At 33.5% G+C, this 21,557-nt stretch overlaps 2 protein-coding genes across 8 annotated transcripts; both read left to right on the forward strand.

Annotated features, from left to right (window-relative positions):
• The first annotated feature begins 36 nt into the window (after positions 1 to 36).
• Positions 37 to 10,220, forward strand: LOC131948550 (testis-expressed protein 2). Of its 5 annotated transcripts, none has more exons than XM_059310131.1 (10): positions 37 to 118; positions 2,055 to 3,498; positions 4,063 to 4,555; positions 5,112 to 5,245; positions 5,746 to 6,021; positions 6,415 to 6,647; positions 6,885 to 6,971; positions 7,246 to 7,455; positions 7,944 to 8,064; positions 8,386 to 10,220. In XM_059310131.1, exons 2-10 carry the CDS (start codon positions 2,062 to 2,064, stop codon positions 8,482 to 8,484), a joined length of 3,090 nt encoding a protein of 1,029 aa, XP_059166114.1. In that variant the 5' UTR covers positions 37 to 118; positions 2,055 to 2,061; the 3' UTR covers positions 8,485 to 10,220. The 5 variants fall into 5 exon arrangements, with proteins under 5 accessions (XP_059166114.1, XP_059166117.1, XP_059166115.1 ...); XM_059310134.1 differs by having other exon boundaries at positions 70 to 108; XM_059310132.1 differs by lacking the exon at positions 37 to 118 and adding an exon at positions 195 to 223.
• Positions 10,221 to 13,602: 3,382 nt separating this feature from the next.
• LOC131948541 (tektin-3) lies at positions 13,603 to 20,930 on the forward strand. Of its 3 annotated transcripts, none has more exons than XM_059310102.1 (10): positions 13,603 to 13,699; positions 15,292 to 15,486; positions 15,793 to 16,028; positions 16,205 to 16,346; positions 16,453 to 16,587; positions 16,986 to 17,056; positions 17,515 to 17,658; positions 17,907 to 18,129; positions 18,419 to 18,573; positions 18,942 to 20,930. In XM_059310102.1, the coding sequence occupies exons 2-10, from the start codon at positions 15,292 to 15,294 to the stop codon at positions 19,153 to 19,155; spliced, it is 1,515 nt and encodes a 504-aa protein (XP_059166085.1). In that variant the 5' UTR covers positions 13,603 to 13,699; the 3' UTR covers positions 19,156 to 20,930. The 3 variants fall into 3 exon arrangements, with proteins under 3 accessions (XP_059166085.1, XP_059166084.1, XP_059166086.1); XM_059310101.1 differs by having other exon boundaries at positions 13,614 to 13,695; positions 15,289 to 15,486; XM_059310103.1 differs by having other exon boundaries at positions 13,614 to 13,692; positions 15,286 to 15,486.
• Positions 20,931 to 21,557: the final 627 nt, after the last annotated feature.

The following is a 21,557-nucleotide window of genomic DNA, read 5'->3' on the forward strand; positions in this document are numbered from 1 at the left end:
TGTCTAACAGGAAGCTAAATAAAAATAGATTCTGGATCTAGGTCTAAATTGTTTGGATTTTGTTGACATGAACTTACTGCTCATTTGAATTGTGCTACACTAGGCCTAGTTAGAGAGAGTAGGCCTAACCAACTACATACTAGAATCTAGATCTACATTCTAGATCTAGATAGTCAGACTAGACAGAGTCTAGATCTAGATCTAGATTCTAGTAAAGTTCAGAGTACATAATGAATCTAGAATCAAGATTCTATCTGATTTTTAATAGGAAACATTTTGAAATCCATTGTTAAAAATAAAAATGTGTTGGCTTTTTTTTAAAGTTACTTGTTCTTGTAACTTTTAGTTTTATAATGAAGAAATAATCTTTACTTTTTTAAACTAACCTAAGAACCAGATTCTACTTCTAGACACTGGAGTGACTAGACTAGATTAAAGATTATGATTAAAAGATTTCTAGACTAGATCTAGAATAGTAGAATCTACTACGAGTCTGGATTGTAGATTCAGTCTGCAATATTATATCCGCCCATCCCCCCCCCCTTTTTCTTAAGAAGTTAATGCTTTAGTTTAGTAGTTTAACTGTTTAGATTAAAAATAATAAATAGATCTCAACTTAATACTTAATAATAAGGGGTATGTGTTAAAGACTTAATCAGTACTTGTATACTGATACTCAAATATAATTAATATATTTACTACAAATAGCCCTAAGAAGGCTATTCGTACTTCGCTATTTTTAGCCGACCAATCAAATTTATTTTTAAATTCACTATCCTGCGCATGCATGCATAATTATTTTTATTAGTTTGTTTATGACATTCAAATTTTGTATCACATCGTAACTGTTCCGGTGGTCGAAGTGGTTGTGCATTGGCTAGTTTGTTTTCGAGGCGTGGGTTCAATTCCCTTTGGCTCAGAGTTTTTTTTTCTAATTTTTGCTTTTTTTAAAAAATTTTATTTAACGATTAGGGTTAAGCATTAGGGTTAGGTTTAGGGTTAGTGAGATCTAAAAAATAATTAGTTCTAGATCTATACAGTATGTAAAAGATGAAACAGGGAATTCAAGAATCACAGAAAAAATGCCTCACGCTGATTGGTCAGAGTACGAATAGCCTTCATAGGGCTATTTGTAGTTAAGTACGAATAGCAGCAGCCTATATATTATCATATATATTATATAATATATATCTACTAATCAGTAATGAAGGGTAATGTTTGTTAGTCAATGTCATACCAGATTGGTATCTGACATTGACTTGAGTGATAAAAAATGCCATGCCCATGGCACAGCAATAATACAATCTTAAAAAGAATAGTAAATACTAGGCCTACCAATTATAAATTAATTAAATTATAGTAGGGCTTATATGTATAGTTATACCAATGCATGTAGGGAATGAGGTGTAAATGTTAAAATAAACAAAAAAATAACTAAACATAAAAGTCTTAGGCCTAAATAAAATATATAAATAATAGGCCTCAGAGGCGTAGCGACCCTTCCTGGCGCCTGGGGACAAACTATTTGATTTGCACCCCCCCCCCTCAAGATTTCGATTTGCACCCCCCTCAACCTTTCAATTTATTTTTCCAACCCATTTTGGCGCCCCTAAGGTTTGGCGCCAGGGGACATATGTGTGTCCATCTGTCCCCCCCCTCGCTACGCTACTGATAGGCCTAACATTAAATAGAAGGCCTAAGTTAACTAAGTATTAGTAAATGCAAAGCGCCTACATAACACACGAACTATACATATAACATACACTCTTTCCACCTGTTCCACTGACACTAGAGATCTAATAGACTCTTCAGAAAATAGATGTGTTAGGTCGTTAACAGTATTGTAATTTTATCTAGTTTTATGGTTAGAAACTAGTGATAGGTGTATTGACAGTATGAGTATTGTATTATTTGTAGGACTGGAGTTAGGGATAACAAAGCAAGTTATATGTGTGTTAACTACCAGTAAACTAACACTCTTTTTTTTTTAAGAAGATTCTATTATCATGCCATTATTGGCCAATGGTATAATAAATTCAATTATCTTTTTGCAGTTGAAAGATGAGCTCCAAAAAAGTTGTAAAACCGGCCAACCCTTCAGGGTTGTCAAAAGGAGGTATTAGTTTATCTGGCTTCAGTTTCAAACAGCTGGAGAAGGAAGAAGAAGAAGATTTAACAGAATTTACTGGGAAATATGAAAAAGTTGTTGAAGAATCTCAAAAAAATTTGAAAAAAAATCATGAACGCTCTCCATCTACTTCTTCCATTTCATCTACTTCTTCTGGACAAGGAGATTCAAAAGGACTGGACAAAAACAGTTCAGAAGTGTCAAGTGATTCACCTAAAATTTTACAAAAACCACCCAGCATTCTTTCCCTTGACACTTCTAACTCTCCGCTAAAGAATGCTGCAAGGGCAAAGCTTGAATCTTCGAAAGAAATATTTTCAGGGCTAAAGGGTAAATTAACGGAGAAAATATCTCGTACGATTGAAGAGTTTTCTGGTGACTCTAATAGCCCAAGTCCAGATAAAGAAAAAACAAAAGCATTCCACTTGCAAAAAAGCAACAGTTTTGGGCCCATTGAAAAAGTAACTAATACTCAGGTACATTCAGCATCTCATGAAACAATGACAGTACCAAATTCATCCATTAAAAATCCTGAAGAATCAAACACACACTTGGAAAGTAATATCACCACGTCTATTATAGAACAAAAAAATTCTAATGACAAAGAATCTCTGGCTTCCCAGTCAGATTTAGATAAGACTTCAGAGGTAAGCTTAACATTCCCAGAAATTGTTGAAGATCACCCTTTAGCCTTGAAGGAACCCGAGGACAACTTTGAAGATGCCATTGAAGCTACGACGAACAACAGCTCCAAATTAAAAGCAGCTGTTAGTAATGAATCACTAGAATTCCATGATCCAAGAAATGAGGATTCCCTTGAGTTTAAAGAACATTTCACTAGTGAACCTTTTGAAGACTTCACAGGACTTCACACTTCAACAGAGTTTAGGCCTCAGTCTAGAATACGACAACTGATTAAAAAAAAAGAAAAAAAAACATCGGTCATCGCTACAATGTCCGGTTTGCACTCGACACCGGACGAGGAACTGGCAAAGATGTGGGAACCAAACAAAAGTGAAAAACCTGAGAAGACTGAAATTAAAGGAAGTAAACCAAATGAAACAATAAAGCCAGCAGTCGCTGAATCTTCGTCCAAAACTATTCTACGACAGTTGAGCCTTGAAGCTGCCTTGCCATATCAAAAGCTGGTATCTGTGATAGCCGCACTGTTTGCTTACATGATTATTCCTTTGCCGCCTTATATATCAGGACTATTTATGGGAGCACTCGTCACAGCCTTAGGCGGCTGTTTGTACATTTGGCTGATGAAGCCGCCCCCTGTTCCAGAGCCAGTTATTCTCCCTCCTGTTGATCAAGCACCCATTCCTGAAATGAAATCAGTTTCTGAAGGGGATGAATTTTCATATAAGGTAGGATACATACATCTACTACCTGGTAATACAAGTATTTTTTTAGTATCATAGTCAACCAATGAATAATCTATTTTTAGTCTCTATAGTTTTGTTTAAAAAAAAGCAAATAACTATCTACCACAATATAAGTTAACTAAGGCAACATTCTACACCAATTAAGTGACAACTTCAGTTAAACCTAATGAATATTAATTAGGATATTACTTAAGATAAACAATATGGGAGACAAGGTATTCATACATTAGCAATACCTACCACTAAAAATTTGAATATTTATTTTTTCACAACTGTTGAGTCTGTATCAACCAAGTGGTGGGATTTCCAGATTAGTATTAGGGTTTAGTGCTTTTGTTTGTAATACCACCATTAGTATTATTATATAATTATCAGTTTGTTTGTCGTGTTAAGCAGCATAGTAAAAAAAAAAATCCCCTTAATTTTTTTAATTTCATGTTTTGGTCCATTTACCTCCCTTTAAATACATAATAGGGTCTAGATTATTTTTGGAAAACAAAAAACCCTGTCAGACATGAACTGCTATTTTTAACTGTCCTCCTGCAGGGCTGGATGAATGAACTGACAGACTACAACTTAAATGACTACCACATCAACCGAACGCATTCTGTTTTTATCAGCCTGGAAGGCACGCGCCTGAGAATGCAGCGTCCAAAGAACCCAGTCCCTAAGCGTGCCATGTGGGACGAGCAACCTATCAAACCTAATTTCATCCACCAACGTCACTTTGATCTCAATGGTGCTAGTGTCTATTTACTTCCGGAAGGTCTCGTTAAAAAAAGAATTTGGAGTAAAAAATACCCAATTTGTATCACCCTGCCTAATAGTAAGAAGCCGGATAGTGAAGATGTTAAACTCAAGCACACTTCATCTGAGCCTTTGATGACTCATAAAAAAGAGGATCTCTCTGACATGGGCTTTGAGATCATCACAGAGGACAAGTGTGATCACAATGTGTTGTATCTGTTCGCCAGGACTGGGAGGGAGAAGGAGGAGTGGTTCAAGAGATTCTTTGCTGCTGCTTCCGCCAGGCCTTTAGGTAAAACTTTTTCTCAGCTGCCTCTCACAGCCACTGTTAAAAGCTTTAAACACTGGTAATGAACAACAGCTTTCAATACTTAACAAACAAAACGTACTTTCTGCTATCACTGTTAACAGATAATTAAATAATAAACAAGACTTTACAAATACACCCACCCACACACATATATATATATATATATATATATTTGTATATATATATATATATATATATATATATATATATATATATATATATATATATATATACATATTTGCACTTAAGTGCAATAAAGCTTTGAATACTTGTACTAGGATTTAAAGCTTTATTAGTACTTAACAAAGAAAGCTTTAACTACTAGTATTTAGCAAAGTTTTGAATACTGATAGATCTACTTAAAAGATTTTAAATAATAATAGTTAACCAGTTTTATATAAACTACTGGTAATAGTAAGAAAAATATAGGACAAAAATTAAACGGGCAATATGGTCTGGTGATATAGCATGATTATTAAACTTAAGAAATATCTTCACTTATATCATTTTATTAAAGTGTTTATAAAATGGTTTGCAGGTAATCATATTCTAGAGATGAAACGAGCCGTATCCAATTGTTCAGGTACACAAAAAAAACCAGTAGAGGCTCGACATAAGCGAGAAGGTTCAGTAGATTCAACATCGTCTGATACTGATTCTCCAAAAAAAGAGGTTTAAACTGATATTACATTATCATTAACATAGTGATTCAAAATTTTATGAATAGGTTAATTTTTGTAAAAAAAAATACCCAAGTGTACGGGACACTTTAGTATGATCAGACCACCTCTGTTCAGCTTAAACTTTAGTTGTTGTCTCTTTAGACTGTAGATATTGTGATTGTGCCTGTTTGATTTGTTGCTAATTATAAAAAAAAAATCTTCTGGTTTTCTTAATTAAAAACATGGTCTGTGTAGGTATTGTGGCTGTGCATATTTGATTTATTGCTAAATAAAAAAAAAATCTTTTGGTTTTGTGTAGGCTGTAGATATTGTGATTGTGCCTGTTTAATTTGTTGCTAATTATAAAAAACAAAAAAATCTTTAGGTTTTCTTAACAAAAAACAATGTCTGTGTAGATATTGTGGCCATATATATTTAATTTGCTGCTGCTAAGTATAAAACAAAAAAATCTTTTGGTTTTGCTAATTAAAAAAATAATTGTCCTTGTAGGCTGTAGATATTCTGACATTTGCTCACTACATGGGGAGGCTGATGCCAGCTGGGTCTGATGCTTCAAGCCCCGTACATTCAGCAGGAGAGAAAAACAAGGATGACAGTGGCAATACCTTGGGTTCAAGGGTCAGCACATCAGGCCCTATCATTTGTGATAGCCAGCTGTTCTGGGTCAACGCCTTGATTGGACGATGTTTTTTTGACTTCTTGCGTGATAAATGGTGGATAGACAAAGTGACTGAAAAGCTCCAGCGTAAACTTAGTAAAATACATGCAAGTAGTTTTTCTTATTCTTCAGTTTTCCTGTACTTTTAATTTCAACCGTCAAATTATTTATTTTTTTGTAAATTAGTATGTGTTATTTAATAACAATAGCTAAAATTTACATATATTTTTTAATCATTTAACTAATGTAACTACAAACTTACATTGGAATGGAATACATTTATTTTGAACTGCTAGTACTTTGAGGTAGGGGATAAATAGGTTAAGATAGTGAGAGATTTGTTCTAATAATATTTAAATATTTTACAATTTTTTTTTATTGAAGTTCATTTTATGCTAGTATTAGAAATTTATAGACGTCACCTTTTTCTGTTGAGCCTCTGTTAATTAAACTCGTAAACATACTTGAACTGACTTCATACAAATTATAACTTGCAACAGGTGCCATACTTTATAGAAGAGCTGCAGGTCACTGACATCCACATGGGCTATGAGGTTCCAGCCATTCGTCATGCAGGCAAGCCCTATTTAGATGAGCGAGGGTTCTGGATTGACATGGACATTACCTACTCTGGCAGCTTTAAGATGACCATTGAGACCAAGATCAATTTGATGAAGTTGAAGAAGTCACCTCACGTGTCAGCAGGGAAGGGTCATTCTGTTGACCATGCTAAGTAGGTTTAAAATCCATTGCTATATCACCTTGTTGACCAAAGTAGGTCTAAATTTCTACTGGTTGGTGACTTTTTTGTTGACCATGCTAAGTAGGTCAAATTTCTATTGGTGGCAGACATTTAAAATATCAGATTTGAAAAGTGGCTAAATATTTTTTTTTTAATATACTCCTCTTTTATTTTAATTAAAATTCCAGCTTAAGAATGTGAGATATTTTTTGTTTTATCTATCTCCAGATCTCCTATTACTGATTCTGAGGAGGAAGACAGTGCTGAATCCTCTACTGATGAGGAAGAGGAAGCGCCACCAAGTAATGAAGAGAGGTAGAAATGATATGTTTATTTATATATCTATAAAAGTTTTACTGTTATTCAAAGTTACAATTATAGTTTATTATCATTTGGATTTGGATTATAAAGAAATTATATTGAAAAGTCTGTCCTTTAAAAAAAATGTATATTAATTTCTCATGGACTATAAAGAAATTATGCTAAAAATTAAAACTAAAAAGTTTGTTTTTAAAATAAAAGTTTAAAAAAAAAGAAAATGTATCTCAGTTCATCCTAGTTTGCTTAATTGTTGAACTTATTTTCTCAGTCCCTCTGGCGGGGGAACCAGCAAGAAACTTTTGCGCTACCTCAACAAAATCACTCAATCCAAGTATTTTCATAAAGCCACAGAGTACGGAGTCATCAAACGTGCCATGGAAAATGTCTCAAACACACCTCTCACATTGACTGTCACAGTGAACAGTCTCATAGGGACACTAGCACTCAACATTCCCCCACCACCATCTGATAGATTATGGTAGTTTTATTTTTGTTTTTGTCATTTTTTTCTATGATACAATATACATTTTGAAAATAGGATGGGGTGGCTGGGTGGTAGGGCACTTGACTGCTATCTGGAAAGCCTTGAGTTTAAATATTGCATTTGTTTTAGAACATCCTTGAGTCCCAGCTCTGATGAGTACTTGACCTATGTTAGGGAAAGTAAAGGTGGCTGGGCACCACACTATCCTTTCATATGCCAAGGTCACAGAAACAGGTGAATTCTGTCCCATGGATCGACAGGTCCAAAAGTATCACTTGAAAACTTTTGTTTTGATATGATGACTTGTGGGTTGTTTCTGACCTAGACCTACTTTATTATCAGAGTGAGAGAGTGTTAATATGAATTTTTAAAAAAAATAGTGTATTTTTCAGCAACAAACTCGACAGTTAAACAAATATAAATTTTTAAACAATTATTTACTCTTCTTTGTGTGATTAAGTTTCTTCTTGTTGTGACTTCAGGTATGGTTTCCGTAGGAACCCCCATCTCCGCCTCTCAGCCAAGCCACAGGTTGGTGAGCGCGCAGTCACCATAACACACATTACAGAGTGGATTGAGAACAAATTGGCCATTGAGTTTCAGGTAAAAAGATATTTATCAAACCAACATTGAGTCAAAATATTCAATGAATAATGTTTTGTGATTATGTAATTAACAACTATTGTGGTAGAGAGTTATAAATAATCCACATACTCATTTCACTAGCATTGTTAGTTTAGGCCCAAAACATAAATTTAAGGAGCTGTTAAAGCTTTGGAATAGGGCTAAAGTAAATATCGTTGATGTTATACTAACAATTATAAAAGTCTATAAAGTTCATCAAGTACCTAAAACTGTTTTTAACTAATCTGATTTAAATACGTTTAATGTTTCGATTTAAAAAATGTGTTTACTTATTTGTAGCGTGTGTTTGTGATGCCCAACATGGATGATCTTGTCATTCCAATTTTGATTCCTGGACCTCAAGGTGCAACATGCATCTCAAGATCAGTCTCTTTGTGATACCCTGAGGAGCACCCGGTCCCCTTGCAGTTAACTGCCCACGCAGTACAGCTTTTGGCTGTCAGTATTTTCATCCATCTTTGTTTTACCTAGTCAGAACTTTTTGTTTTATTAAAGAGTGAGTAGTCCCCTTTTTTTAAACTGTGAAACTACTATAGCAGCTACAGTAGAATCACACAGATGTTATACATTTTTTTAAAATGTAAAGGTCTTTTTATTACTTTTGAGTTGGCAATATCAGTGCTGTAAGGTGCAAATTTGCTCACCCAAAGGTAATGTTCAGAAATTGATTACGAACTGATCTTTAATTTAAATGTGTTGTGTCCACCTTGCATTTATCATTATCTGATGAATGCCAGATAAATAAAGGATGCTACTGCTAGACATTATACAGGCCATACTATGCCTTCATATGCTGTGACAATAAAAATAAAAAGATAAACTACTTCATTTTTTATTAACTACATACAATAGGGTATTTTACTTTACTTTTTATTGCCTAACTATAGCTATCAGTAAGTTGTGTTGCTCATTCTTAGACGTTTTACATTGTATGACTTTGAATTTCTTGCATGTAGTGCCTCAACACAAAACGTGTACCTTAAACACAGTGCTTTAATTTATTTTAATCGTTAAAACATTACCTGAGTCATTTGAAGCAATGCAAATGAGAACTAGCTAAAAGTTAATGCAAGCATAATTTAAAGCAGTGCACACGGTTTTGTGTGAGAGATGCCACATAATATGAATTTAAAATTTTATTTAAAGACAAGCCTGTGATTCATGACAATTTATTTTTATTTATGCCTTCAATATTTTGTTAATTTTTGTTGCAATATTTTTTAAATTGGCTTATAATTTTGTTTTAATGCATTTTTTCACATTCGTGGAAGAAAAAAAAATATCAAGCAACTTACATTAACATGGTTGTGAATATTATGATGTGATTATTTTACATGCTGTACTCTATCAATTTGTTGAGCCATGTGTACTCACTGTACAAGGGCTCATGGTTACATTGCTTCTGGTAAAAACTAAAAGATAAGGAGCTTGAATAAAAGTGAGTTAAATATAAAAACTATGGACTTCTATTTACCGCTTTAGCCATAGAAACCCCAGCTAAAAAAAAATTTTTACGCAAGAAATTATTTGAAAAAAAAAAAAAAACATTGTTTATAAAAAATTCCTGATTTATAAACCTCTTATGCTATGTTGTATAACAGAAATACAACTGTAAGTTGATTGTTGATGCTAGTCCTGTGATGGTGTTGTTACACATATCAGCAAAGAACCTTGAATGATACAACCCTCCTTCCCCCCGCCCCTCCTCCCTGTGAGTTCAGTAGTCATGTTGCTGACCATTAATCATGGAAATTAATTTATATAATGAGATGAAACTGGCTAAATACAATAAAAAGATTGAGTATATCAATTAAATTATTGTTCATGTTGAATTTTATCCATACTATGTGAAAACCAGTAATAAAATAGTGATCTCTTTCACTAATTGATGTTGCTATGTAAGTGTGTCATCTGTTTTTTAGTGCATATGCTAGTAACTAGCTTGGTATTACAAAGTTGGTGTGCTCTTATGTTAGCTTGATGTATTACTTTCAGAAGAATTTGTGTGATGAATGCTCTCATGATGAATTGTCAGTAAACTTTATACATTGCTCTTTACCAAGAGACTGCCATGTGTGTAGATGCAGTAATGAAAATAAATGTTATCAGCCATTTTCTGTTTCCTTGTTATTTGACTTTCAGTCTTATTTAACGCCTCAATTGTCTTGGTTAATAGGGACCAGATAAGTGGAAAAAAAGTAGTGTTATCCTATCATATCAACATGCTTACATTTTTTGTGCATGTTTAAGGGGATATGCGCGGAAAAAAATCACAAAATTTCTTGTTTTTCCTCATGATGGGTTTCTTGCACTTTTGGATACTTTGTCCATTTTTGTATAAAGAAAATAATAACTTTAAAGAGAAAAAAATATTTTATGTGTTTGAATTACGATTTTTATGACCCTATTAATTAAAAAATAATCAATTTTTCCCAATCTTACAAGCTCTCTTTGAAAAGTTTTATATCCGTCATTATATTGTATTTGACATCATTGGAAAGCTGGATTTCTCATGTATCTAATAAACTTAATTTCCTACATCTCGGAAACACCCAAAGCTTACAATCGGCTTTGCAGTTTACACAGATATGGTACTTTCATGACCTAGTTTTCGTTACTTTTGGCTGTTTTTCTCAGTTTGCATGTTTTTAACACTAAAAAGCCTACTACTTTTTTATTTATTAAACAATGCCAACCATATTTTCAGAAGTTGTTCTTTGTGCAAAAATACAACTTTTGTCACGAGGGAATTGTGATTGCTCTCATAGAAAAAAAGTATTTGGTAATTAATATGCACGTTTTGAAACTTTTGAATACTAAAAAGGGTACGATTTTTTAGACCTTGTAAAATTCTTACTAGTAATTATTTCAAAAAGTTGTCGTGACAAAAGTTTTAATATATACTGAAATATAAGCAGTTTAAATTTGATTGCTATAGGTACATAAATAAGAAAGCCTTAGTATTTTTAAAAGTACCGAAAAATTCAAAATGGCGGCGGTTTTTTGGGGTTTCCATGACAACCAAAATTGTTTTCGACCTTTTTTTTTGCTGTTTAAAACTTACTTTTAGATGCCATATATGATAAAAGTATTCAAAAGGCTTTAGATCTTAAACTGTAAAAAATAGAAAAAAACATAGCATATCCCCTTAATATCAATAAGTGTATATGAAACTATATAAGTATATATGTTATCTTGTTTATCCTCATCAATACCATGGATTCCCTGGAGGATTTAGAGAGTGGAGGATGTTAAGCAGCCATTTTCAAAAGCACTATTTTCACAAAAAGACATGAACAGCAACAACAACAAAAAATCTGTGACATACTGAGGCAGTGTGATGACGCAAGATTACGTCAGACATGTTTAGCAGATATAGGTTAGCAGAAACAGACTATAGGCCTAGTTGGTTGGGTAGAGAGGCCAATGGGCGCACAGGGCTGACCGGTCACGTGGGACGGTCAGCTGACCACTGAGGCGTGGGGCAGTAGAGCGATAGGCCAGGAGTTGTTAGGTAGCGGTCAGAGACGGCCGAGAATGTAGATAGTTAGGAGATCATGATTAGCTAGCGAAGGTAGAAGGTGTTAGGTTGTAGAATGTAGAGAACAGTTAGTGTTAGGATTGGTCATGGGAGTGCGTAGTAGTAGGTAGCATGTGGTATGAACAGTCAGTAGTAGAAGTAAATAGTACAGTGTAGATCAGTTAGGTAGAAACTTTTAATAAAGAACAATTATAGTTGAACTTGAACTGTGTGTTATTGCACTCATTCGTTTCGCATCATAAAATCCCCGCCCCCACAGGCAGTGATAACTGAACCACAAAGTAGCGAGGGATTACTGTACATGTATTACATTATCTCTAGTGCTTTAAAGTTAAGTTTCCAGATATAATACACTCGCTCACATTTATTTATAAATTTGTTCTCAGATCCTTACTAATTTATCTAACATTTAGAAGTATTCTCAGACATTTATTTAAAAAAAAAAACTACCTGCCATTTAAAAACTCTGTCTAATTATGCAAGATTTAATTTTAAAAAAAAAGGTAGCTGCTTTTATGTGGCTTTGTGAAGTAGTAGTAGTCATCAAAGTTTGTATCACCTTTGATGTACAATTTAAAAGAACTTGAATTGCTTATACTGCATTATAAATATATATCTTAATCAGCTATGGCAAAACGATTAAATAAATATCAAAGAATGTCCCTTTGATCTGTTGTCCCTGATGTTACAATTTAGGCATATTATTATATTATAACAGATCAAGCAGAAAACCTGAATTTCTAGTATCCATATCAATTATAAGTCATAAGTAAGTAAACGGTTGCATAATTTGTGAAGAGATGTGTCCTGGGGGGGGGGGGGGGGGAGTGAAGAAAACTATTAGTGGTAAATTTTAATATTTTAACCATGACGATTAGGTATCATGACTATAATCAGTGGTGTCGCTATGTCGGGTGTCACCCGGTGAGGCACTGTGATGTCCAGTAGTGTAGCGGGGGGGGGGGGGGACATATGTACCAGGGCGGCAACCTTAGGGGGCGCCAAAATGGGTTGGAAAAATAAATTGAAAGGTTGAGGGGGGTGCAAATCATAAGTTTGAGGGGGGGGGGTGCAAATCGAAATCTCATGGGGGGGATGCAAATCGAAAGTTTGAGGGGGGGGGGGGGGTGCAAATCGAAATCTCGAGAGGGGGTGCAAATCGAAATCTCGATGGGGGGGGGGGGGTGTAAAAAATCAAAAAGTTTGTCCCCGGGCGCCGGGAAGGGACGCTACGCCTCTGGTGATGTCTATCTTTAATCTGTTAATAATACAGTTGGATGTAGCATTGTAAAGTTGACACGTTTACGTCATAGTGTCACCCCCAACCCTATAATAATTGTACTTAATAATTTGTACTTAAAAGACTATTTAACTTCAATTAATCATTAATGGAACTGGCAAAACAAGCATTTTTCTGCTGTACATGACGAATTTTTTGTCTTGGTGTCACCCCTCAAAATGGTGTCACCCGGTGCGGTCCGCACCCCCCGCCCCGCCCTCGCTACGCCTCTGACTATAATAACACACTACTGTCAGCACATATTGTCTCCTTAAATATAGGTCTAGGCTTATTATTATAATAATATAGATCTAAAGTTCATTAAAATTGTAATGAAAGCAGTGACTCTGAATCTAATTCTAATAGTCGAGAGTCGTTTTGCGGCTTTTCTATGGGTTTTTTTTTTTGCATGGGGAGGGAACATTTAAGGCAGGAAAAGTGCCAATCCAATACTCTGATGCCTTTCCATTCGCAAATGTATAGTAACTAGACCAGATCTATAGTAGATCTATTAAATTTGTAAAAGAAAATCGCGATTCCCTCTTAACTATTTATTTACGGCGTCGAGGGCAGTATCTCAACTTGACACGCAAACATTTTTTCCCCTGGTTGTCAAGGGAAATTTTTACTAACCGGAAGCACTTCATAACTGACTGCGCATACTCCTTACTGTTACCTAGCGGTAGCTTCCTTAGATACCAGATCCGAACTGGAGGAGGTTGGTGGTAGCATCGCTATTTAATACCAACACCAAGGCATTGGTTTTTTTAAAGGTAAATCATTGCATTTTATAAAAACCTAATGTTTTTACACCTAGAATTAGAATAACAAAATTTGTCTGATAAATTACAGTAAAATCGAACTAAATTTTTACTAAATCGTGGTTGGCTAGACCAGCGGTTGAGATGTTGAGTTCAGAGTTGTTCAACCAGTTCTTTCCATTCTAATGATATAATCTAGTTCAATAAGTTCGGTTGTACTAGACTGCTACTTGATCTAGACTCTAGATCTACTAGTTATAGCTAGTTCTACTTCTAGACTATGGCGTCTATGGATTGGAATGAGTAAATGACCATGAATGTAAATAAAAATATGTAATATGTATAAAAGTATAATTGTATATAGATCTATATGAGTATGTAATTAATAATTATGAATGAATCATTGAATGTAACTCAGTCAACATCCTCATCTATTCTTTATTCTTAGAATTGGAGGAGAAGCAGATAATTAGTATTAATATTAAAATTTTAACAGGTTCGGCTTTGGCTTTTGCAACCCCATTGATTAACTGAAATAAATTATCATATTAATTCAATAATTATAATTATGTCATGGACGGTCATAACATGATACAATTCAGCTTTAGTCTTAAGACAAGAGAACTAAAATTATAAATATTAAATAAAATTTTGTTAATTAGTATTGGCTTTATCATCATAAGCCATGTAAGCACACATTTAACTAGAATTTTTATGGTTTAATTTGTCTTTCAAAGTAGGGTTAATATTTATTTTTTCATTAAATCTCATAGTAGACTTTATATTCCAAAGGGTTTATCCATAAATGATGTCACAATCATAAGGGGAGAGGGGAATCCGTAATGGTGTAATTTTGTGACAATGTGTGATAAGGGGTGCTAATACTGTGATGTCACACCCTTGCATTTAAAAAAAGTAATGTTAGAAACTGAATTTTAGCGATTATTTCACATTTTAGAATACTACGTTAATAGAAAAATGATTAAAATACTGTATGTTGACAGAGCTTAGTCGATGTTTTAAAAATAAATCTGCAATTTTAAGGAGGTTGTAGGCTGAGATGTGTCATCATTTTAGTTGGTGGGGGAGTCTGGCTTTATGTGACGATGAGTGACTGAAGGAGGGCAAAAATTTTCCAGAAAAGTGTGAAGTCATTAGACATTTATGGATGACTCCAAATGAACTTCGTTTTATTTCTGTTACGTATTTTTCTCATACCTGTAGTGATGAGTAGTGCATATATAAACTTAAATTAGTCCTAACATGGTTGAAATTTATTTTTGTAATAGCTATACTTATAAAACTACTAATATCTGTCTTTAATTAGTTTGTAATCATATTTACAAGTTAATGCACATAGACTTTACTATCTTTACTGTGCCCATGTTTATTGTTGTATATAGGTATTTGGCTAATTAATTGAAACAAAGACAGAAAATACATCAGTTTGTAAATTAAAAACCATAGTATAATAAATAGACATAGGGGTATGTGCACATGATCATGTGCTCTATGTTATATACAGTAATTACCCTGTGTTTTTGTATTGATCCATTGTTTATTTTTAAAGTAAATATTTTTTAAATGTATTATTCTTCTTAAAGATGGAGTACCTTGGTCAAACCCAAACAGCAACCTATTTGACCGGCCCTCGCCTTGGTCCATACACTCAGTTACCTACAATTGGAAATGTGCAAAGTACTTTCAAGACAACTGATACCTACCCAGCTCCATCCCCCATGAGAAGGTCACTGACAACCTTACCATGGAGGCCAAGCACATACTACCAGTCTGGAAAGGTTATTTTGAAATAAATTTTTTATATTTTTCACAATACAGCAATATTATTATTTCAATTTTTAAAATCCATTGAATGCCATATATCGGCTTTACAAAAAAAAATCTTTTTGTGACTGCTGAAATAATGTATAGATGTAAAAATAGAAAATGTCAGTGTATAATATTTTGTGGTGCAATCAACACAATTTTGATGTTTGAAAACATGAGAAGGTACAATGAAACATTAAAGCCAAACTCAACACTAACATTAACCTATATTATAAAAGTAAAATTAAAGCAAAAACAATTTTTTTTTCTCTCCGCAGATGAATCCTTCCATAGCAGTAACAAAAAGTCTAGCAGAACCCATTTCACAAAGGAGTCAGCTCACTGCATTAGATGATATGAAGGTCCCACCTGTTTTTGCAGCAGCAAGAAATGCTCTGTACACACGATTCACCCCCAATGACTGGTTGGCTTCTAACCAAAGCAACTATCTTGCTTCAGATAGGGTCAGAAGTGGGGCTGAACGTCTTCGTTTGGATACTGTCCGCTTATGCAGGTAACACCTTAATTCATTGAAAAATTAACAGCTAAAATTTTATTTTAAAAAAGGTATTAGTATTCATATGAGTGTTATGATAAAGGTGAAAGAACAGTTTTCATTTTAAATTAAATTGTAATGTATTATTTTGAATTGTTTTTTTTTTAAAACAAGAATGGTGTAACTCTTTTTAGGGAAACAGATGACAAAACAAAACGATCACAAAGTGAGGTTGGAAAACGACTTGGGGAGCGTATTGGGGACATCAATTTTTGGAAGAATGAGCTCACACATGAGACAGATAACCTGATCACAGAGACCAATCAGCTTCAAGAGGTAATCAAAAAATGTGTATCTAGACTGGCTATTTTAAGTCAGTCTGCTTATGTAGTCTACAACACTCAGTTAAAGGCCTGTACGGGAATCAAATGTGTACTTTCAGGCAAAGAGAGTTCTGGAGAAGTTTTTAGCAGAGACTGAGAATCCCTTACATCTTGCTCAAGAATGCCTGTACCACAGAGAGAAGAGACAGTCGATTGATCTTGTCCATGATAATCCTGAGAAGGCTCTGATTAAGGTATCTTTATATTTTATAATTATCTTATTTCCTGAGCAAACTTGTCTAATAAACTTAGAGGATGCTAAGAAATAATACAGCAGTAGGTAGCTTAGCACATGTAGTAGTCATTGTATGTATTCACCCCAAACCACACACATAACTTATTAAACAATTAGGATATGAAATTTTTGGGACATGTTGGGGGATGGGGGTGGGGACAAGAGGATGCACTTGGAATGCCATGTAATATAAGGGGTGGTGATCCATGAAAATGCTATAATTAATAGTGTTTTATGAGGTAAAATAACATATTTCTGTGGTTCCCAGAGTGTGGCTTGATATCTACAAAACCAATGAACTCTTGAAAAAGTTAATTTTAACAAAAAAAAAGTTTTTGATTTTTTTTTTGTCTCCAGGAAGTTGATGTCATTAAAAGATGCCAAGAAAAAATGAGAAACATGGTTGATAAAGCTAATGTTCAACTAAGGTTAGACTAGAAAGCGTAGTTTATTTTTTCATTAATAATTTTAATATTTCTTTTGTTACTAAAATAAAAACATTCTCTTTCTTTAATTATCACAATAAAAAAACTAACAAAAGACAGTTGAATATATTTAACAAAACATGCCTTATGAACGTTGGTTGAACACTTCACTGATATTTAAAGCCTATAACATCTGAATTATTTTTGTGACATTAAAGAAGATAATGATAAATCAACATACGCAATTTATTAAGTATTTTTTATATATATACCGTATGCAATTGTATTTGAACCAGACCCACTTTTTGATTTTGTCACCATCTGTGAAGAATACTTAGATGAAAATTTGTAGTTGGCACTATAGAAAATCATCACCATTGGCGTTTGGGGGTTAAACTTTCTTCATATGAAGTTATATATAGAATGGTGCATTATTTACAAAGAATACAACTTACTTTCAGCTTGAACCGAGCATCCCAGCATGAACTTGAGAAAGATTCAAGTGACAAGTTCATTGCCGAGCACCTGGACAATGCTTGCCATGGCCTGAGGAACACAAGCAGGGGGTTGTCCTACCATGATGGTGTACACAGGGTTGATAACAGGTAAATATTGTCAACCATATTATAACCTGTTCTTAGAAGTATTTTATGTCCCTTCTTTTGTTTTCTTCTTTAGGTTTGAAATCTCTTGATTTGTGAAAAAAAGATTGATTACTTTATATTTTAGGGAGGAAAAATAGCTTTTATCATTCATATAATAAATTATTAGCTGATTTTCTTTATGCGACACAACTCTAAGATAGATGTGCAACTAACCCTTTTGTAGCTTTCTTTCAACTTTGTGTATGCAGCTTATCTGTGCCAGAAACCTGGGCTAAATTTAGTAACAACAACATCCAGAGGTCACAGGCTGAAAGGGCTGCTACCAAGAACATGAGGAATGAGATAGAATCTGTGATTAACGCTTGCAACAATGAAATGTGGCAAGAGTGGAATGCTGTCAATGTGGCATTAAACCAGCGAGCCCAAGAGACAACTGATGCCAGAAACAGGATTCAAACTCACCTGTCCAAAGTGAGAATTTTGTTTTGTTTTGTTGCAAAGAAGTTACAAACACTTTAATGTTCCCACATATCATATAGTTTTTTTTTTTTTTTGGTTTTGCAATTATTTCTCCAATGCTATCTATGAACATAGTCCTTTCCTGATGTAAAAGTGTGTTGATTATTTAGTTAGAAAATGAGTTTATGCTAATTACCCCTGTTTCATTAAAGTTAAAGTCTAATAAGTTTTAATTTGTAGTTTAACTTTTAAAAATATGAACGCATATAAACAACCAAAACCTTAAAAATTTAAAAAACAGGTGCTGCAAGAAACTTTTGAAATGGAGAAGAATATTGAATTACTTAAGAAAGCCATTCAAGACAAAGAGGCACCAATGCAGGTTGCACAAACCAGGCTGGACACTCGCCTGCGGAGACCTAATGTGGAGCTTTGTCGGGATCCTGTGCAACACAGGTATATTTTAATGACATGTCATATTTCTTGCAACCGTGTTCTGTCATTTTAGTTGGTGTTATATGAAGTAATAAAAAAAGTAAAGTACCCTTTCAAACCTTATGGGCGACTGGGCAGGTGAAGTAGAGTTCATGGATTCTGTGAAGGGATAGTATGGTTAGCATTATGCACAGATACCTTTACTTTATATAACTTAAGTAAGGTACCAAGAACAGCTAGGAGGACTCATGGACATCCTTTGGACTCTAAGTCCAGGATCCAAACTCAAGACTTTCGGGTTAACAGTCATATGCAACCACATCATCTAATTTTTTTCTCTTATTCTTCTGTTGCTACAATAATTGAGCTGTTGAATTATTTTATTACAGACTTGTGGAGGAAGTCTATGAGATCACTGACTCAGTGGATAGCCTTCAGCACAAGCTAAGGGAGGCCCAGAATGCTTTGAATGCTCTGAATCTCACAAAAGCCACACTTGAACAGGATCTAAGCATTAAGAACAACAGCCTGTTCATTGATCGTGAAAAGTGTTTGGCCATGAGGAAGACATTTCCCATGGCTCCACGCATCGTGTCAGTTTAATGGCTGTTAAACAGATACGCACTCATTTTTACATTTTGACTGTTTTTTAAATTTAAAAAAAAATTGGTGTCATTTTTAATGTAAATTTTAATAGTTTTGCGCAATTTACAATAACATGAGGAGAAAATGTAAAACTTAAATGTTTAAAGACATCTACATTCATCTGTGATATTTTTGGCAATTAAAATTTTTTGTTTTGATTCCAAAACTTTTTTTTTACAAAAATTATGAAAGTGTTATTTAACAATGATAAAATTTTGCTAAATTGTTTTGCCATTTTACTTTAATATTTAAAATCTATTTTTGTCTGCATGTGTGGCCTTCATTGCTGGTTTATTTCATGGGAATATATATATCTATTATTAGCAACCATAATAGAATGTTCTTGTTACTGCTTCTTTTGTTAACAGAAACCAATAGTTATCATTTTTAAAAATGTTAACAGTATTATTTATACTTTGTACAGTCTATATAATTAAATTATTACCTAAATTTCAGAAGTTATATATGCCAAACTGTACACATTTTTTAGCTTTTTATATAAAGTAAAGCCAAGCATTATTTTAAAAATATTCGCTTACATTATCATAACACAGGTTAACCATCTTTTTTTAAAATCATAATTGAAGTTAATCAGTTGATTGAAAAAATTCAAATTATTTTTTAATTAAATTCTTTTTCTAATACTTTTCAAACTGGTTTAGGTTGTGTAAGATATTTTATTACTTAAAACTAAGAAGCATTTTACCATTATAGTACACTAGTTCATGGTTTGATTCTGCGTTTGGAATTGTTTTAGAAAAATCATTGTAGTTTTATTTTTTAAATTCAATTTTTTTATTTTTCAATGGAAAAAATTTGCTCCTGTACAATACATTTGTTATTTTTTTCCAAGGCTAGTGTAAGCTTTTTTTGCTGGAAGCTTAAAATATCAGTATTACTATACATGTTCATTTCTATGTCTTTTAAATACAGCTGTTGTCTACAACTTATCCTTCTACACATTTGATCTTTTTAATGAAATTGAATAATTATAACTTATGCATTTCTAAATCACACATTTTTGCACTGTAGTTTTTTTAATTTTTGAAATGTAGCCATATGTAAAACATTTACAGGATGAAAATGTTAATCTTGAGTTTAAATTTTTAGTGTTCATCAACTCACTATAACAGTGGAAAAATGATGGAACAATTACATCTATACTAGCAGCTGTATAGGACGTTCACCCATGAAGGTGGCTTAGTTTAATCATCCAAAAAAAAAATAATTCTGACAGCTGAGTCACCTTGCCTGTAAGACTAAACTTGGTTTAGCTCTGTTTATCATTGATGTAGATGTCTGACATTATTTCAGATGCTTTCAGACACACTTTCGTATAGTACCATAACTTTGGATACTGTTGGAGTTGTGGATAAAATTAGATATGCTCCGTATGCTGCCAGACAGCTTCAGATAAACATATAAACAGCCAGGAAAAGCTAATTATTTCAGAAAATTATTTGTGCTACATATCAAAAAATATTTGGTCTTTGAAACACATTTAAAAAAAAAACTATTAATTAAAAGAAATGCACACTTTTTGTTCCATCATTTTCAACTATAATTATTGATCAGTTTAATTGTATTTATTAATAACACTCTTTTACAGACTTAAAAGCAGTTTCAAATCTCAAAAGAAAACATTTTCACGATTTCAAGATTGAAATAAACTTTTTATAAACAATAGAATATTATGTTGTATTTTTTAGAATGTGAAGGCAGTGTGATCAATTAAGTATTTAGAAATGGCATGGTAGAATAGGCTGTTAGTCCAAAGTTCTCGAGTTTGGATCTTGGTACAGACTTGTGACTGATGGAGTTCAACTTGCTCTGAAGGGTACCTGGCTTACGCTGGGGAAAGTAAAGGTGGCTGGGGCATAGTGCTAAACCACCACTTCATATGCCGTAGTCAAGATACATGATCCCTACTTCATCTACCCAATGGATTGCTAGGTCTAAAAAGTAATCTTTACCTTTAAATGGTTTCAGTTGATATGCAATGTACATAGATCTATGTTTGCAATGAAATAGTTACATCCTATTAGATCTGCTTACTAGGACCATTTCCCCTAGGTGTTAGGTAAAAGGGAGAGGTTGAAGTGGCCTTGAAATTATTATTTATTTTACATTAAAAACAAACAAAACAATAATTTTAGATGATTATACTTATAATAATATTGATATGAATGTGAAAAATTAGCAGGTAGGTTTCAGTTTGCTTGTGTTAAATCAAATCTTAAGATTTAAATAGGATGAGGTTCTATCCAACCTGATAGAGTAGGTCCCTTTAATTTTTACAGATACTGGACATTAACAAAACACTTGGAAGTACTGGAGACTAACACATTTCTTCGGTGCCC

The sequence above is a fragment of the Physella acuta genome, unplaced genomic scaffold, assembly GCF_028476545.2.
Source record: "Physella acuta isolate Inbredline_101_S28 unplaced genomic scaffold, ASM2847654v3 ptg000648l, whole genome shotgun sequence".
Taxonomy (NCBI): Eukaryota; Metazoa; Mollusca; class Gastropoda; family Physidae; genus Physella; species Physella acuta.

What these genes read in the sequence shown, in the direction of transcription:
- LOC131948550 (XM_059310131.1), top strand. Translation starts at nt 2,062, where the DNA reads ATGAGCTCCAAAAAAGTTGTAAAACCGGCCAACCCTTCAGGGTTGTCA. An exon ending in CATTCTGTTGACCATGCTAA is followed by an intron (nt 6,648 to 6,884) that starts GTAGGTTTAAAA and finishes ATCTATCTCCAG; the next exon opens with ATCTCCTATTACTGATTCTG. An exon ending in CCACCATCTGATAGATTATG is followed by an intron (nt 7,456 to 7,943) that starts GTAGTTTTATTT and finishes TTGTGACTTCAG; the next exon opens with GTATGGTTTCCGTAGGAACC.
- LOC131948541 (XM_059310102.1), top strand. Translation starts at nt 15,292, where the DNA reads ATGGAGTACCTTGGTCAAACCCAAACAGCAACCTATTTGACCGGCCCT. An exon ending in AAAGCTAATGTTCAACTAAG is followed by an intron (nt 17,057 to 17,514) that starts GTTAGACTAGAA and finishes ACTTACTTTCAG; the next exon opens with CTTGAACCGAGCATCCCAGC. An exon ending in GTACACAGGGTTGATAACAG is followed by an intron (nt 17,659 to 17,906) that starts GTAAATATTGTC and finishes TTGTGTATGCAG; the next exon opens with CTTATCTGTGCCAGAAACCT.